The sequence below is a fragment of the Carcharodon carcharias genome, chromosome 17, assembly GCF_017639515.1.
Source record: "Carcharodon carcharias isolate sCarCar2 chromosome 17, sCarCar2.pri, whole genome shotgun sequence".
In the NCBI taxonomy this organism is placed as follows: Eukaryota; Metazoa; Chordata; class Chondrichthyes; order Lamniformes; family Lamnidae; genus Carcharodon; species Carcharodon carcharias.
In genome coordinates this window covers 22,495,784-22,514,117 of record NC_054483.1, presented here as the reverse complement: position 1 = coordinate 22,514,117, position 18,334 = coordinate 22,495,784, and the positions used below count along the sequence as shown (strand labels likewise).

Sequence of the window (18,334 nt, the reverse complement as noted above, 5' to 3'; positions counted from 1 at the left end):
CCAAGTCACATGAGGTGATATTAGGCAAAAACATGGGTCGGTTTGAGGGAGCCATAAAATGAGGAGAAACAGGCAGAGAAGCGGGAATTCAAGAGTTCAGGAACGAGGTAGCTGAAAGTACGGCTGCAAATGTTGGAGTGATCAAAATCAGAGATCTGCAAGGGACAAAAATGGAGGAACAGAGATCTTGGAAGGTTTCGGAGCTTGAGGTTTGAGAGAGGGAAGGGCAAAGCTATGGAGCAAACTGAAAGCAAGGATGAGAATTTAAAAAGTGAGGTTCTCTAAAGGGCCTTGGTGAGTTCGTGCAGTGCATCCTGTAGATGGCACACACTGCTGCTACTGTGTGTCGGTGGTGCAGGGAGTGAATGTTTGTGGATGGGGTGCCAATCAAGCAGGCGGCTTTGTCCTGGATGGTGTCAAGCTTCTAGAGAGTTGTTGGAGCTGCACTCATCCATGCAAGTGGGGAGTATTCCATCACACTCCTGACTTGTGCCTTGTAGTTGGTGGACAGGCTTTCGGGAGTTGGGAGGCATGAGATTCCTAGCCTCTGACCTGCTCTTATAGCCACAGTATTTATATGGCTATCCAGTTCTGGTTTCTGGCCAGGATGTTGACAGTGGGGGGTTCAGCAATGGTAATGCCATTGAATGTCAAGGGGGGGAACGGATGGCGTGGCTAGATTCTTCTTATTGCAGTTGGTTATTGCCTATCACTTGCGTAGTTTAAATGTTACTTGCCACTTGAAAGCCCAAGTCTTCTGATGAAATGAATGAGTGGTCAGAACTCAACTTGGCGTCAAATATCATACCAAGGCTGACAACTGTCTGATCTGAACTCAGAGTGTCACCAGGCACAGGTGCAAAGTCAATGGCCAGGGAACAGAGTTTGATGCAAGGATTGAAGAGAACAACAGATTCCTTGCTTGTTCCTATTCCCCAGATATTGATTAGACAATTAGGGTTTTTTTTTCAACTAGAGGCATGGCAGGACAGCTCAGTCCCATGTTATGTACTGCCTGAAACATGTGGGAAGTCCTAAATGCTCCTTGCACTCTGACCGACCACGTACAGGAAGTGCCACCAGCTGCAGCAACCTGAGCTCCGAGTTTCAGAGCTTGAGCGGCAGCTGGAGGCACTGAGGTGCATCCGCGAGGCTGAGTGTTTCACGGATAGCATGTTTTTAGAGGTGGTCACCCCACAGCTTATGGAAGTGCAGACAGAGAGGGGATTGGGTGACCATCAGTCAGAAGAAAGGTGTCAGGCAGGTAGTCAGGACATCTCGCTCGAGAACCATTTTTCTGTGTTGGAAAATGGTGAGAGTGACAGTTCCTCTGGGGAGTGCAGGCACGCTCATGGCACTGTGAGTGGCTCAGCTGCACGGGAAGTGGGGGAGGGAAAAAAGGGGAAGGGCAATAGTGGTAGGAGACTCGACAGTAAAGGTAACAGACAGGCCTTTCTATGGCCGTAAATGTGACTCCATCGTGGTATGTTGCCTCCCTGGTGCCAGGGTCAAGGATGTCACTGAACGGCTGCAGGGCATGCTAAAGGGGGAGGGCAAACAGACAGAGATCGTAGTACAAATTGGTACCAACAATATAGGTAGAAAGAGGGATGAGGTCCTGCAAGCAGAAATTAGGGAGCTAGGAAAGAGATTAAAAAACAAGATCTCAAAAGATAGTAATCTCTTTATTACTTCCAGTGCCACACACTAGTGGATATAGAAGTAGGAGGTTAGCCCAGATGAATGCATGGCTGGAGAGAGGGTGCAGGAGGTAGGGCTTTAGATTTCTGGGGACAGTGTGACCTGTTCAAGGCGGTCGGGTTGCACCTGAACCGAAATGCAGCCAACATCCTTGCGGGGAGGTTTGCTAGTGCTGTTAGGGAGAGTTTAAACTAACTTGGCAGGGGGTGGAATCCTGAAAGGAGGTTCAGCAGGGGGAGAAGCACAGCCAAAATTAGCAGAGAGAGCAAGTGAGTCTGGAAGGCATAGAAATTATAGGCCAGTTAAGGCAAAAGGGAGCTTGGTAAGGTTGGATGGTATTTATTTTAATGCAAGGAGTCTGATGAATAAGGCAGATGAGTAGTGGGCACAAATTAACACATGGAAGCATGATATCATTGCTGTCACAGAGACATGGTTGAGAGAGGGGCAGGATTGGCAACTCAATATTCCAGGATATAGGGTCTTCAGGCGAGACAGAGAAGGCAGTAAAAGAGGAGGGGGTATCGCAATATTGATCAAGGAATCAATTACAGCAGTAAGGAGGGATGACATCTTAGAAGGCTCCTCAAATGAAGCCATATGGGTAGAACTTAAAAACAAAACACAAGCAATCATATTGGTGGGAGTATACTATAGCACCCTCAAACAATCAGAGAGAAATAGAAGAGCAGATATGTAGGGAAATTTCAGAGAAGTTAAAAATAATAGGGTAATAATAGTGGGGGATTTCAACTTCCCCAACATTGACTGGGTTAGTCATAGTGTGATAGGTTTAGAGGGAGCAGAATTCTTAAAATGCATCCAGGAGAGCTGTTTAAACCAGTACCTATAAAGTCCTACAAGAGAGATGGCAGTGCTGGACTTGAATGAATGAAGCCAGGCAAGTGGTAGAGGTATCAGTGGGGGAGCAGCTTGCAGATAGTGATCATAGCTCCGTTGGATTCAAGGTTGTTATGGAAAATCACAGAATCACAGTACAGAAGAGGCCCTTCGGCCCATCGGGTTTGCACTGACACGTGAGAAACACCTGACCTACCTACCTAATTCCATTTACCAGCACTTGGCCCACAGCCTTGAATGTTATGACGTGCCAAGTGCTCATCCAGGTACTTTTTAAAAGATGTGAGGCAACTCGCCTCCACCACCCTCCCGGACAATGTATTCCAGACCGTCACCACCCTCTGGGGAAAAAAGTTTTTCCTCACATCCCCCCGAAACCTCCTGCCCCTCATCTTGAACTTGTGCCCCCTTGTGACTGACCCTTCAACTAAGGGGAACAGCTGCTCCCTATCCACCCTGTCCATGCCCCTCATAATCTTGTACACCTCGAAAAGGACAAGGATGGGCCAGAAAACAGAATTCAAAATTGGGGGAAGGCCAATTTTAATAAGATCAGATATGAATTGGCCAGACTGACTGGGAGCAGCTACTTTTAAGTAAATCTGAGTCAAAGCAGTGGGACCCATTCAAGAAGGAAATAGGGAAGGTACAGAGCCAACACATTCCAGTAAGGCAAAGGGTGCGACCAACAAATCCAGGGAACCCTGGATGTCGAGGGATATACAGGATTGGATAAAGAGAAAAAGGGAGGCTTATGGCAGATACCCAGGGCTCAAAACTGCGGAAGCCCTAGAGGAGTATAGAATATGTAGGGGAGAAACTTAAAAAGGAAATTGGAGTGCAAAAAGGGGCATGAAAAAACATTGGCAGGTAAAATATAGGAAAATCCAAAGTTATTTTATAAGTACATTAAGAGTAAGAGGATAACAAGGGAAAGACAAGGGCCCATTAAGGATCATAGTGGTAATTTTTGTGTGGAGCTGGAAAACGTAGGTAGGGTTCTAAATGAATACCTTGTTTCGGTGTTCACAAGTGAGAGGGATGACGTGGGTATGGAAAATCAGGCAGAAGGTCTGTGATATAATTAAAGAAATTAGCATAGAAAGGGAGGAGGTTCTAAGCAGTCTGGCAGGCTTAAAAGTAGATAAATCTCCAGGCCCAGATGAAATGTATCCCAGGCTGTCGAGTGAGGCAAGGGAGGAGATAGCAGGGGCGCTGGCAATAATTTTCAATACCTCTCTGGCCACAGGAGAGGTGACAGAGGACTGGAGGACAACCAATGTAGTACCCTTATTCAAGAAGGGAGGAAGCAATTCTGAGGGACAGAATTAATCTACACTTGGAGGCAGGGATTAATCAAGGACAGTCAGCATGGTTTTGTTAAGGGGGGTCATGTCTGACCAATTTGATTGAATTTTTCGAAGAGGTGACCAGGTGTGTAGATGAGGGCAATGCATTTGACGTAGTCTACTTGGACTTCAGAAAAGCTTTTAATAAGGTCCTGCATGGGAGACTGATACCAAAGGTAAGAGCCCATGGGATCCAAAGCAAATTGGATCCAGAATTGGCTGTTTGGCAGGAAGCAGAGGGTGATGGTTGAGGGGTGTTTTTGTGACTGGATGCCTGTGTCCAGTGGGGTTCCACAGGGATCAGTTTTGGGTCCCTTGCTCTTTGTGGTATGTATAAACAATTTGGACTTGAATGTAGGAGGGTTGATCAGTAAGTTTGCGGATGACACGAAAATTGGTGGGGTGGTAAACAGTGAGGAGGATAGCCTTAGATTACAGGAGGATTTAGACGGGCTGATCTGTGGCAAATGGAATTTAATCTGGATAAATGGGAGGTGATGTACTTGGGCAGGACAAACAAGGCATGGGAATACATGATGAATGGTAGGACCCTAGGAAATACCGAGGATCAGAGGGACCTTGGTGTGCATGTCCACCGGTCCCTTAAGGCAGTGGGACAGGTAGATAAGGTGATTAAGAAGGCATAAGGGATACTTGCCTTTATTAGCCGAGGCATAGAATAAAAAAGCAGGGAGATTATGCTGGAACTATATAACACGCTAGTTAGGCCACAGCTAGAGTATTGTGTGCAGTTCTGGAATCCAATTGTAGGAAGGATGTGATTGCACTAGAGAAGAGTTCAGAGGAGGTTTACCAGGATGTTGCCTGGGCTGGAGAGTTTTTGTTATGAGGAGAGATTGGATAGACTGGGGTTATTTTCCCTGGAGCAGAGGAGATTGAGGGGGGACATGATTGAGGTGTATAAAATTATGAGGGGCATAGATAGGGTAGACAGGAAGGAACTTTTCCCCGTGGTGGAGGGATCAAGAACCAGGGAGCATAGATTCTTAAGGGGCAGGAGGTTTAGAGGGGATGTGAGAAGAATTTTTTCACTCAGAGGGTGGTGGGAATCTGGAACTCTCTGCTTGAAAGGGTGGTTGAGGCAGATACCTCCATAACATTTAAGAAGTATTTGGATGTGCACCTGTGATGCCACGGCATACAAGGCTATGGGCCTAGTGCTGCAAAATGGGATTAGAATAGTTAGGTACTTGTTTGACTGGCGCAGACTCGATGGGCCGAAGGGCCTTTTTTTTTTGCTTTAGGCCTCTATTATGCTTTTGCCAACCAGAATGCCACTTGGTAGCATTATGGCTCTGGACTGTCCATGAGAGACAAGATATGGCCCTCTCATGCAGTTTGCACATCATGTTAGTGCACTGTTACAAAAATATGCACATTTTCCCAACAACTAATTTGATGATATGGTTTTGCAAAATTAAATTCAAACTTCAGTACATGCGATAAAAGCAAAATGGTGCGGATGCTGGAAACCTGAAATGAAGACAGAAAATGCTGGTAATGCCCAGCAGATCTGGCAGCATCTGTGGAGAGGGAAACAGAGGTCATGTTTCAAGTTCTGAAGAGTCATACGGACTAGAAACGTTAACTCTGTTTCTCTCTCCAGGTGCTGCCAGAGCTGCTTAGATTTTCCAGCATTTTCTGTTTTTACCTCAGTGCAATGTGGTTCTGTGACATACACCAAGAGTACCAACACAAACACTCATCAGCACAGTGCTGATCAGTTGGATCATTCACACAGTCTTCTCGGCCTTGCAACATGGCTCAAGCACTCAACAAACTCATCAATTTTTCCTTCAGAAGCAGAAATAGCCAGAACAGAGTGGATGTACTGTGAAATCAGTGCGGAAACAAATGCTACCAAAGGTTGACCTCCACCTCCACGTTGTGCATTTGTTGAGCTGCAGGCTGATTTTATTCAGGTATCACAGTCGTTGTGTAGCTTCATTTGTGGCTGTAGCACAAGTGAAGGCAAAATTATTGAATTATATCGACTATGCAGCAGGTCAGTCAGCTCAACCTGTCCAGTGCCATTGTTTGTGCTCTGCTCGAGCTTCCTGCAATCCTTGCACATCAGACCCTCAATTCCTTTTCTCCTTCATGTGTTTATCCACTTTCCCTTTAAATGTTCCTATAGCACTCACCTCAACAATTCCCTGTGGTAGTGAATTCCACGTTTTCACCACTCTGAATTCCCAATTGGCTTTCTTGTTAATTCTCATCTCCTGGTGGCCTCAGTTTTTCTCTTCCACACCAGTGGGAACTCTACTGTGTCTACTCTATTAAAAGCTTTCAACATTTTAAAAGTCTCAAATACATCACCCCATTGCTTTCTCTTCTCAAAGGAAATGACATCCAGCCTGTTTCTTGTAACCTGATAAGGAAAACCTTAATTGAATATCATGAAAACAGGCCAAATAAGAACATCTCCATCACATCTGTTCTAATGATGTTCTACTCCACAATGACACTTCCGTTGCATCTTCCTTGTTTCTCAACCGAGGATTCCCCCCACCTCACCAACTGTTGTTGACAGGACCCTCAATCATGTCTGACCCATTTCCCGTACTTTTGCCCTCACCCCTCCCAGGATGATGAGAGGGTTCCTGTTATGGCCGATGCAGTTGGTACAGCTGAGTTATTTAAAAATCCCAGAGGGAAACTTTAAACAACTGTCATAACCTATATTTTTAAGTGTTATGTTTGAAATGTGACTCTAAATTCAGGAATCAGACCACCAGTTCTCGAGGTTTTACATTAAACTAAATTAAACATTTTATTAATTTACACAGGTTAAAAATATATTTACACATGGCTACAAATTACTACCAAGATAACTTTTAACAAATTCCCAAACTAATCTCCTTTAAGACAACAGTAACCCATAGACTTAACCAGATGCCAGGCAAAGCATTTTCACATTACGAATTCAAAATGAGGTTCTTTTCACTTTGGTTCCTCTGGAGATAGTTGGAGGCTTACAGCTACCTTTTGATCTCACATTGCCTCTGCTCTGCACACCCATAAGCTGAAGTTATACCTACCACCACCCACTGAATATAAATTCTTATTGTATCACCAGCCTCTTCTAAATCTCTCTAACAATATAACCCTTTTCATAGTATCAATTTTATTAGTAATATAAACATCTTGCTTGGTATCTGCTAGATAGGTGTCAGTTTTCACCCCACTTCTTAAATGCTCGATTCAAAAAATGTAAATACACTCTATCTCTCTTACATATCAAAAGTAGTACATATCAAAGCACCCAGACTAGTTGGCTTTAATCCAATGAAGACACATCCACAGACTAAAACTCTATTTAAAAGAAAAATACTTTCCAATAATATTATATACATTAATAGCCTCATGACAGTTATGGGGAATGTCCTCACTTTCCACCCCGCCAGCCTCCGTATTCAGAAGATCATCATCCACCATTTCTGCCACCTCCAGCATGATTTCATCACCAAACACACCTTCCCCTCCCTGGTCAGCATTCCAAAGGGCTGTCCCTTCCATGACTCTGTTGCACTTCTCTGTCACCACTAACACCCCTGCCCCTTACAGCAACAACTTCCCAAGCAGTCACAGGAGCTGCAACACTTGACCTTTTACCTCCTCTCTCCCCCTTACTGTCCAAGGCCCCAAACAAACACTTCTTCCAGGCAAAGCAGTGATTTACTTGAACTTCTTTCAATTTTGTACGCTGTCGTCACTAATCACAATGCTGTCTCCTCTACATTGGACAGGTGACTGCTTTGCGGAACACCTCTGCTCAGTCTGTAAGCATGACCCTGACCTTCCAGTTCCTTGCTGTTTCATTTCACCATCTTACTCTCACGCTCATATTTTTGTCCTTGGCCTGCTACAACGTTCCACACGAAGGCCAACGTAAATGTGAGGAACAGCACCTCACCTTCCGATTAGATACTTTACAGCCTTCTGGACTCAACATTCAGTTCAACAACTTTTGACCAGAACGCTGCCCACCATTTTGATTTTTTTTGCCAAGTGCCAGTCTCTATTTTGTTTTTGATTTCAGACAGCGATGACCTTTATTCTGCTATTAACACCTACTCTGGACCTACGCTTTGTTTCTTTATTACATCCATTATCATTCCCTTTTATCCCATGACATCTTTGGTATTTAATCTCCCTGCCCTCTCACTCATCCCTGACCTTTCCTTTTGCTACATTTGACCCTGCCCTGTTTTTCCAACAGCATAAAACCCATCACATTTCTGCCTCTCTTCAGTTCCAACAAAGAATCATACAAGACTCTAAATGATACCGCTGTTTCTCTCTCCACAGGCAATGCCAGACCTGCTCAGTTTTTCCAGCACTTTTTTTTTTACTTCAAATAAGAATGGTCCTTTTTTTGTAGAAACCAGAACATTTTGTTCAGCATTCCATCAAGAGCTAGCAGAAATGAATCAAGTCAGAGTGGACAGAAGAAAAAAGGACTCAGCAATCAAAGAAGAAATGATAATTGTAAGTCTGATACTGCCAATAATCAGAGAAGCATTATTAATGAGTTGAAAGGGATTGGTTTTCAAAACATACTTGAACAATAGGTTTACAGTTACCAAGAAGAAATCAGAAGGGCACAAAAATGAAATGTACCTCTGCATCTGATTCAGCTATCTTACCCAAAATCTAGAGGACAATATTGCGGCAGACCGAAAATGTTCAGCAGTATACTGGTACCAAATTAAATTGCTGGGGCGGATTGCATCATATCATGAATTAGCGTGCTATGCTTTCCCCACTGGGACCTCAATTTGAATGCAGGCCATATGTACGAGATGAAGGTTTTCTCTGTCTGCTGGATAGCAAGGCTTGACCTGTTTCCTCATGGATTTGGGCCAACAACCCAAAACTGCCTTTAATTTGATACTGAAATTATGATTTGATCCGCCAAGAGTGACTGGTGTTTGGAAGAGTTGAGGCGCAATTTTGGGGAAGAGTTGTGAGTTTTGCTTGACACTCAATGGAGCATTGTTTGAGGCTGACATTGAGTTCTTTGACAGTGAGTAGGAGCAGGATACCTAACGACTATTCCGCAGCTTGAGCCAATAGTGCTTGACGACAACACTGTGCACAAAATGGAGAAGCGTTTTAGTGCCCAACGATAGCACATTGATCTGCACAAACCATCATGCAAACTCAGGAGAAGGAAAGCAGGGAACAAGAATGCAATGAATTAGATGGGGTTGAGAATTCTGCATTTTAACAGAGCTTTAGTGACTGGAAGCCAGCATCCTGTACCATACCACAAGGATCTCTGCTGGGTCCCCTATTATTCGTCATTTATATAAACGACATAGATAACTATGTGAGGGGCAGGATTAGTAAGTTTGCGGATGACACAAAGATTAGGTTAACAGTGAGGTTGAGTGTCCTGGGCTACAGGAAGATATAGAGGGGATGGTCAAATGGGCAGATGAGTGGAAGATGGAATTTAACCCTGAAAAGTGTGAAGTGATGCACTTTGAAAGGAGTAATTTGACAAGGAAGTATTCAATGAACGGCATAACACAAGGAAGTTCTGAGGAACAAGGGGACCTTGGCGTGTGTCCATAGATCTCTAAAGGCAGAGGGGCATGTTAGTGGGGTGGTGAAAAAGGCATATGGGACACTTGCCTTTATCAATCGAGGCATAGATTACAAAAGTATGGAGGTCATGTTGGAGTTATATACAACCTTGGTGAGGCCACAGCTGGAGTACTGTGTGCAGTTCTGGTCGCCACATTATAGGAAGGATGTGATTGCACTGGAGAGGGTGCAGAGGACATTCACCAGGATGTTGCCTGGGATGAAACATTTAAGTTATGAAGACAGGTTGGATAGACTTTGGTTTTCGTTGGAGCAGAGAAGACTGAGGGGTGACCTGATCGAGGTGTACAAGATTATGAGGGGCATAGATAGGGAGCAGCTGTTCCCCTTAGTTGAAGGGTCAGTCATGAGGGGACATAAGTTCAAGGTGAGAGGCAGGAGGTTTAGTGGGGATATGAGGAAAAACATTTTTACTCAGAGGGTGGCGACAGTCTGGAATATGCTGCCTGGGAGGGCAGTGGAGGCAGTTGCCTCACATCCTTTAAAAAGTACCTGGATGAGCACTTGGAACGTCATAACATTCAAGGCTTTAGGCCAAGTGCTGGTAAATGGGATTAGATAGGTAGGTCAGGTGTTTCTCACGTGTTGGTGCTTTAGGCCGAAGGGCCTCTTCTGCACTGTGAAATTGTGGTGCTCATCATGTTTTTTGGAGTTTGGCTTTTCAATTTCTTTTAATCTAAACATTCACTCATACTCAGGAAATAACTATCTCATGAGCACAGGCTGAGGATCTTTCTGTTGGTTAATCACCAGGGAGCTGGTTGCATGACCGAAACCAATCTCATACCCAGTATGGATCTTCATAATGCTGTGACTTCACCAGGACTGCATTCCATCAGCCTTGGCAATGAAGGTGAACAAGGCAAAAGAGAGATACGGAAATCTTGTCGCAGAGAGGAACAGAACTTCTTCAAGATAGGCATTCCTTAAAGAGGTATTCCTTTCTGAACTCCAGTCTGGCCCTTCGATTCGGAAACAAGTTTTTACCATCCCAAATTCTGAAGCATGCTTCAAGCTTGCCAGATGGGCACCCATTTCAATTCTTGCACCTAAAACTTGACCCAAAATCCACACTTCTACTAAGCTGCCGAAACAGCCAAATCATCATTTTGGGAAGAGAATACAGTGAAAAATTGTTTCCAATGGTTGACGGATCAGCAAAATGGAGACAGGCGCCTCAAGTTTTTTCCCCCAAGTGAATGTGTTTTAAAACACAAAGAATCATTAGGAATTTATAGACAGGAAGCCATTTGGCCCATCATGTCGCCATCCAGCCTAAACCCACTTTGTAGCCTTGTAGGCTAAGGTGCTGCCAAAACATATTCAACTACTCATTAAACAACTCTTTTCTACTCCGCCGATGCTGCCAGACCCACTGAGTTTTTCCAGGTAATTCTGTTTTTGTTTTACTCGTTAAACATAATGAGAGTCTCTGCCTGTCACCCTTTCTGGCAGTGAATTCCAGATCCCCACCATCATCTGGGTGAAACATTCCCCATTCAACTCCAACCTCTTAACCTATTCCCCCTGGGCGTAGAACCCTCAACCAAGAGAAAATGGGACCTTTCAATCCATTCTGTTTAGATACATCATGATTTTATACACTTCAATTCTGTCTCCACTCAGCTTTCTCTGGTCCAAAGAAAACAATCCGAGTCTGTGTGACCTTTCCTTGAAACTAAAATTCTTTAACCCAGGCAGCGTTCTCATAAATCTCCACTGTATAGTATCCTCTCTAGTGCAATCACATCTTTCCTATCATTCAGTGACTAGAATTGAGTGCAGTACTCCAGTTGTGGTCTAACTAGTATTTTACACAGTTCCAGCATAACCTCGCAGCTCTTCACACATTATGTTAATGCAATTGGCTATTCAGGACAAAACCACGCACATTTAAGACAAGATTGGATATCTATTTGGAGGACGAATATAAAAGTTAAGAGAAGGGACAGGGAAATGAGATGCGCATAAAAAGCTCCATCTGAAAAGCCAGAACCAATCTTTTTGTGCTCTGTAATTTCTTATTGCATTGCTCCCCTGACGAGAACAGGATAATTGTAGGGAAAATGGTTACTGCAGGTGAAAACAAAAAGTTTTTAATAAGAACACAACACATTAAAACTGGAGGAACAGCACCTCATCTTCTGACTAGGCACTTTACAGCCTTCCGGACTGAATATTGAATTCAATAACTTTAGATCATGAACCCTCTCCTCCATCCCCACCCCCTTTTTTCCAATAATTTATATAGATTTTTCTTTTCCCACCTATTTCCATTATTTTTAAATGTATTTCCATCCATTGTTTTATCTCTATTTTTATCTCTTTTAGCCTATTTCGATCCCTTCCCCCCACCCAACCCCCACTAGGGCTATCTGTATCTTGCTCGTCCTGCTTTCTACCCTTAATGTCACCTATTAGCACATTTCTCAGCTAATATCACCACCATCAACACCTCTTTGTCCTTTTGTCTATGACATCTTTTGGCAATCTCCAGCTATCACTGACTCGCTATCCAGCTCTACTTATCCCATCCCCCCTTAAACCAGCTATATTTCACCTCTCCTATTTTTTCTTAGTTCTGTTGAAAAGTCATATGGACTCGAAACGTTAAATGTATTCCTCTCCGCAGATGCTGTCAGGCCTGCTGAGATTTTCCAGGTATTTTTATTTTTGTTTTTGACATTGAAATGTCAATTGCTTTTGTAATATTGTCACAACATTTTCAATAGAATATCACTCCCCCAATCATGAACATAATGTTTCAAGAATTGACATTACAAACTTCATATAATTCAGTGCCACTTTCTTGTGGTGGATGTGTGTTCTTTAAAAACTGACAACAATCCTGGGCAGCATGGAAACCCCATGTATAGCTGCAGCCAGTGGGCTGACAACTTAGAGCGAACTGTAAACCCACAGTTTAGTTCATATCTTGCCATCACAGCCAACATCACAAGAGGGTAGGTAGCTTAGTGGTTATGTTATGGGCTTGCAATCCAGGAGCCTGCACAATGAATCCAAAGGCATAAGTTCAAATTACACCATGGCAGCTGCAGAAATTTAAATTTAATTAAATAAAGGCTGAAATAAAAATCTAGTCTCAGTAATGATGACCATGAAACTGCTGGATTGCTGTAAAAACTGATTTGATGCACTGATGACCCCTTCCTAATGGAAGAGCCTAGCTGGCCTGACCTAGTCTGGCCTACATATGACTCCATGTTTGAGGCAATGTGAGTGGCTCTGAAATGGCCGAGCAAGGCACTTGTATTCAAGAAGGCAGCTCACCACTACCCTAGAGCAAGGGCAAGTAGGAGATCCTGTCCTTATCCGTCATAATCACATTCCGTAAATGAATTAAATCAAGGTTCACAGTCAGGTTGTCCGCGGTGTCTTAGCGAATATCAGGGCCAGCCCCACCATGACATCAAACATCACACATACTGGCATGGCCAGCACCACTGTGGCATCAGTCACCATCGTGGCGAGTGCCACAGCCAGTCCCGCCAGCCCTACTGCGCCATCATGGCAGGCATCAGGATACCATAGTGAGCACCACACACAACTGAGACTATCATGGCCAGAGCTGCTGTGGTGTCAGATTGTCACGGTCAGCCCAACTCCAGTTTCATGGTAGGCATCACAGCGAACCCGTTATGGCATACGTTGACGAGTGCCACAGCCAGCTGCGTTAGCCCAACTCTGGCATCACAGTGGGTGTCACTGCCAGCCCCAACGTGATGTCATTGCCCACTGGCAGGGTGAGTAACATAACCAGACCCGCTAGCCCTCCCGTGATATCACGGCATCACAGCAGGTATCACGGCGAACCCGAACATTCCATCGTCACAGTGCTCGCCCTGAGGTATCGCAGCAGGCATCATGGTGAACCCCATGGGTACCAACACAGATCACCCAAGGGTGTTGGTGGGCACCCCCAAAAAATAAACACCACGTGACCTTTCTCCCCAACCTCCTTCACCCCCACCCCAGCCACCAGCATCATCACCAATCCATGGCTGGGTGAGAGTGTGAAGCCTGCAGACCGGCTCCCCACCACCGCTGCCCGCTACCCGCTGATTGCCCTCAGTCTGGGCCCGGGTCTTGTTCCCGTCCCGCCGGGGCTCCCACACACCCAACACCGCTTCTCAACCCCTCCACTCAGGCCGAGCCTTACCCCCGCCCCGCCCCCAACCCAGCTAGCCGCCGGGCCACGGACCCCAGCACTCACCGCACATCCTGGCTGCTTCGCCTTTCCTTCCTTCCCCACACCACCGCCGCCGCCTCCTCCTCCTCCTCTCTCTTGGGCTGCCAACGCCGAGCGGCCTGAAAGTGGCGGCCCCGGTTTCCAGCACCCGCCCCCTTCCCCCATTCCCCTCCGCCATTGGCCAAGCCCGCCGCTCAAACCACGCCCCACCAGCCCAGCCCCGCTTTCCCATTGGCTGTCGCCGCTGCCTATCAACTAGGGGCGCGGCTTTGACACTTTGATTGACACCTCCGCTGGAGACGTGGCAGCAGGATCTCCAGGCTGAGAGCAGGGCAGTGCCATTCAGCATGAGACTCTATTCACCAAGGATGATGTATTGCAGCTCACCCTGAAATGCTATCCATTTAAAATAAAGTTTCCATTGTAAGAAAAGTAAGCATTCATTTAAAACTGCGATGAATCACAAAATAAATCATTACACTTGGGAATTAACTCTCACTTGCTTTTTGTGCAATGCAGCTCTCCGAACTTTCTGAAGGACTGGCAGGAATAGATTCAATGTTCACTCTCAGGGAACTAAATCTACATTTGGGGCAGCAGCAAAGGAGTGAGGCTGATTTAGATAGCTCTTTCCAATAAGCAGAACGGACACAATGAGCCTCCTGCTGTGCTGTATCGTTCAGGCTGATACTTAATACCTTGTCCCTCCTTTAAGATACTCCTTAAGACCTACCCCTTTGACCAAGCTGTTGTTCGTCTGCCCTAATTTCTCCTGTGTGAAATGTGAAGCACTGTCTGATGTTTTACCTGGTTAGCTAAATGATTTCAGCGCCCACGAATGTGATTAATACAGGGACTAGGATCACTGAAAATTAAATAATTGACAGAGGTTGGGTCCAGAAATGCTTTGGAAATTCATGAGTTGTGAAACTGGTTTTGCCTAAGAAATGCCAAACTCAGCCCTTGAGCCTTGCGAAACTATCCATATGGAAATTTTCACAGCTCTGCCGAGATGGCGAAATTTTCTCTTGGTTTAACTCAACTTATTCTCCATAAAAAGACCTAGATGTGACAACATTGAAAAGGGCAGTTTCGTCCCACAAATTCATCAGTATGTATCCCCCACACAAACAAATAATTCAAATCACATGGATTTTTACCTGCACCCACATTCATTTACACTTCATCCACTGATACAGAATTCTTAGAGAACAGAAGGCCATTCAGCCCGGCATGTCTGCGTCAGCTCTCCAAATAAGCAATTCACTTAGTGCCTTTCCCTGGCTTTCTCCCTGTAAGGCTGCACGTTCTCCCTTTTCAGATAATAATCGCATTCACTGTCGATGCCTCGACAGGACATGCCTCAGCCACACTCTCAGGCAGCACATTTCAAATCTTAACCACTCGCTGCCTGAAAGTTTCTCCTCATCTAATCCAGGATGTGGATGGATTCTGCTTCAATCACTCGCCCTGGAAGTCAGTTCCACACACAACTATGTGAAGACAATACTCCTGCCCTCGATTCTAAAGCTTTTGCATTAGTCTTGTATCTCTGGCCCCTCAACAATTGGAAGCAGCCTGCTTCAATCCAACCAGTGTCTTCCTTTCAGCATTTTAAAAACTTCCTTCGTAAATACCCCATGATACGAGTTGGATCAGTTCTAACAATGGATCTAACTGAAGCATTACTCCAACCCTAAACCAATGCAGACTGACCTGCTGTATTATTGCTCTGTCTTAATTTGAGTGTTGGGGAGGTGGTGGTAATTTCATTGAACTAGCAATCCAGCAGCCCAGATAAATGCCCTGGGGGCATGGGTTCAAATCCGACTACTACAGCTCATAACAAATCTGGAATATGAAGCTCAACTCAACTGTGAACAGTTTTTGAGGGAAAATGTACTGGCATTGGAGACAGCCCAGACAAGGATCACTAGCTTGATTCCGGGTAAAGAGGGATTTTCTTATGAGGAGAGGTTGAGTAGGTTAGGCCTGTACTCAATTCAAGTATAGAATAATGAAAGACAACCTTATTGAAACACGTAACATTCTTAGGAGGTTTGACAGGGTAGATGCTGAGAGGTTGTTTCCCCTTGTGGGAGAGTCTAGGACCAGAGGGCATAATCTCAGATTAAGGGGTCACCCACTTAAGACAGAGCTGAGGAGGAATTTCTTCTCTCAGAGGGTAGTGAATCTGTGGAATTCATTATAACTGAGGGCTGCAGAGGCTGGGTCATTAAGTATATTCAAGGCTGACATAGATTTTTAATCAGTAAGTGAATCAAAGGTTATGAGGAAAAGGCATGAAAGTGGAGTTGAGGATTATCAGATCAGCCATGCTCTAATTGAATGGCAGAGCAGACTCGATGGGCTGAATGGCCTACTTCTGCTCTTACGTCTTATGGTCTTTTGTAAAACGATCAGAGATTGGAGTAAAAACTCACCTGGTTCACTCACACCCTTCAGAGAAGAAAATCTGCCATCATTACCTGGTCTTGCCTTCATGTGATTCCAGACCCACAGCTATATGGTTGACTCCTAACTGTCCTCTGAAATGACCCAGCAAGCCACTCAACTCAAGGACAATTCGGGATGGCCTTCCCAGTGATGCTCACATCTCACGGAAGAATAAAGGAAAAAAATATAATTTGTATTTTACCCGCTCCCCCACAAACCAAGTTGCTAAATCCTTCCATCCAGTGCTGCTTTACATTTAATCATGCTGGGATGGTTGAGAATTCACATGCAGCTTCAATAATAAAACACGGAATCGCCAGTGTCAGGGAAAATTAGGAGTTGAAATCTCAGAGTTCCCTAGCGCTGTGACTCCCAGTTATGATGGATGATACTGCCACACTTGCTGTCACCTTTTGGCTTGATCCCAAAGCAAACAATTGGCTGTATTTTGCTTGGTTAAAAGTGGAGGTGGATGACTGGCTAGATCTTTAGTAACTTATAAACATTAGATCCATTCAAAGTTAAGAGGGTGACAAGACTGTCACTAGTTATGTTACATTACATTTGGAAGTTGTGCTAATCCTTTATTGAACCCTGGTTAAGCCACACTTATAGTACTGCTTGCAGGTCTGGGCACCTTATGATAAAAAGAGTGCAACTCATTTTTGAGGAAAAAATGGATGTAGATGCAGGAGAGTAGAGAGTGCTGAAAAGATTTGCAAGGCCCGTACTAAAAATGCGTAGAAAGGAAAGGATGAACAGGCTGGGTCTCTTTTCTCATGAGAAAAGGCAGCTAAAGGATCATATAGGGGTTTTTAAAACAATGAATTTTGGTACAGTGGATAGAGTGATTCTTCTTGAGGGGAAGAGCATAACTGGAGGCCATCAGTATTAGACAGTCACCAAGAAATCCAACAGGAAATTCAGGAGAAAACGCTTTACCCTGTGAGCAATATGGAACTTGCGACCACAGGGAGTGGTTCAAATGAATGGTATAGATGCATCCAAAGTAAATGAGATAAGCATATGAGGGAGAAGGGGATAGAGGGCTACGGTCGTAGATTTAGTTGAGAAAAGATAGCAGAAGGCTCAAGTGGAGCATAAACACTGGCATGGCCTGGTTGGGCCGAATGGCCTGTTTCTGTTCTGTATACCCTCTATCACTCAAGTGCCAATAACTAATATGGCAGAGGTTAAAAAAAAAGTACTGATACCACAGTCAGAGCTGTACTTAAGCCAAACATCTCAACCAGATTTCATTGTTACAGTGCAGAAGGAAGCCATTTAGATTCTTAGGTTTTCCTTTCCAACATGGGTCTGGAGCCATGGCCTCTGTTTTGGATGATGTTCACCCATGATAAGTGCAAGTGGCTGGGTGTTCTGTTTTGAGTGTGTAGGTTTTACACAACTCCTGCTGGCTGTCCATTTCAGGTGCCTGGAACATTTAACTCAATTCATCTTTTTTTAAAAAAAAAAAATCACAGCTGCCACTGCTAATAAACGTGGCTGTTCCTAGTCCTGAACACGACAGGCTTTCTCTGAAGAGGAGCTGTCAGGACTCTTGTATTATTTTGAGTTCACACTGGTCTGTGTAGACAAGCTAAGAGTCTGAAATGAAACATTTTTAAAAATACGATTAAAACATGGAATACGATGGAACTATGTTTAACCTTCTGAAAAATCACACTAGTGCTCAGAACCTCATAAAAGCTGATAACGTCACTTCATGCCCTGGGGTTACAGATGACACGGGAGGATGAAGTTACACCCCATCATTGGTCCATGTGGAGCTAGGTCAGGACATCTTTAGCTTAAAAAAGGTACAGTGACAGAACTAGTTACTCCTCCTGACCAACCACCAGTTCCGTGACTTCTGCTCCAGGATATAGTAAATTGTAATGACAGCCTCAACAGAAAAAAAAATGGGTTCAGCCATGCTAATCATGTGATTTCCATAAGCGAATCAAGTTTCTATGGTGTGTGAACTGTATTACAGAGGCAAAACAGACAGTAGGACTGCTGCCTTTTACAATTCCTTATCTTTATGATGGTTGTTATTTCTCAAATTAACGAGTTGGATGTGCAACAATATTAAAAGAGGACCACCATGAAGCAC

The 18,334-nt window shown here is 44.5% G+C and overlaps 1 protein-coding gene across 2 annotated transcripts in view; it reads right to left on the bottom strand.

The window, feature by feature from the left end:
- The window catches only part of LOC121290210 (glutamine--fructose-6-phosphate aminotransferase [isomerizing] 1), an 83,761-nt gene extending 69,857 nt beyond the window's left edge, over nt 1–13,904 (bottom strand). For both annotated transcript variants that reach the window (XM_041210497.1, XM_041210499.1), the window contains exon 1: nt 13,786–13,904. In XM_041210497.1, coding sequence (XP_041066431.1) covers nt 13,786–13,792 — 7 coding nt within the window. In that variant the 5' untranslated portion in view covers nt 13,793–13,904. The remainder of the gene's footprint in view (nt 1–13,785) is intronic.
- Nucleotides 13,905–18,334: the final 4,430 nt, after the last annotated feature.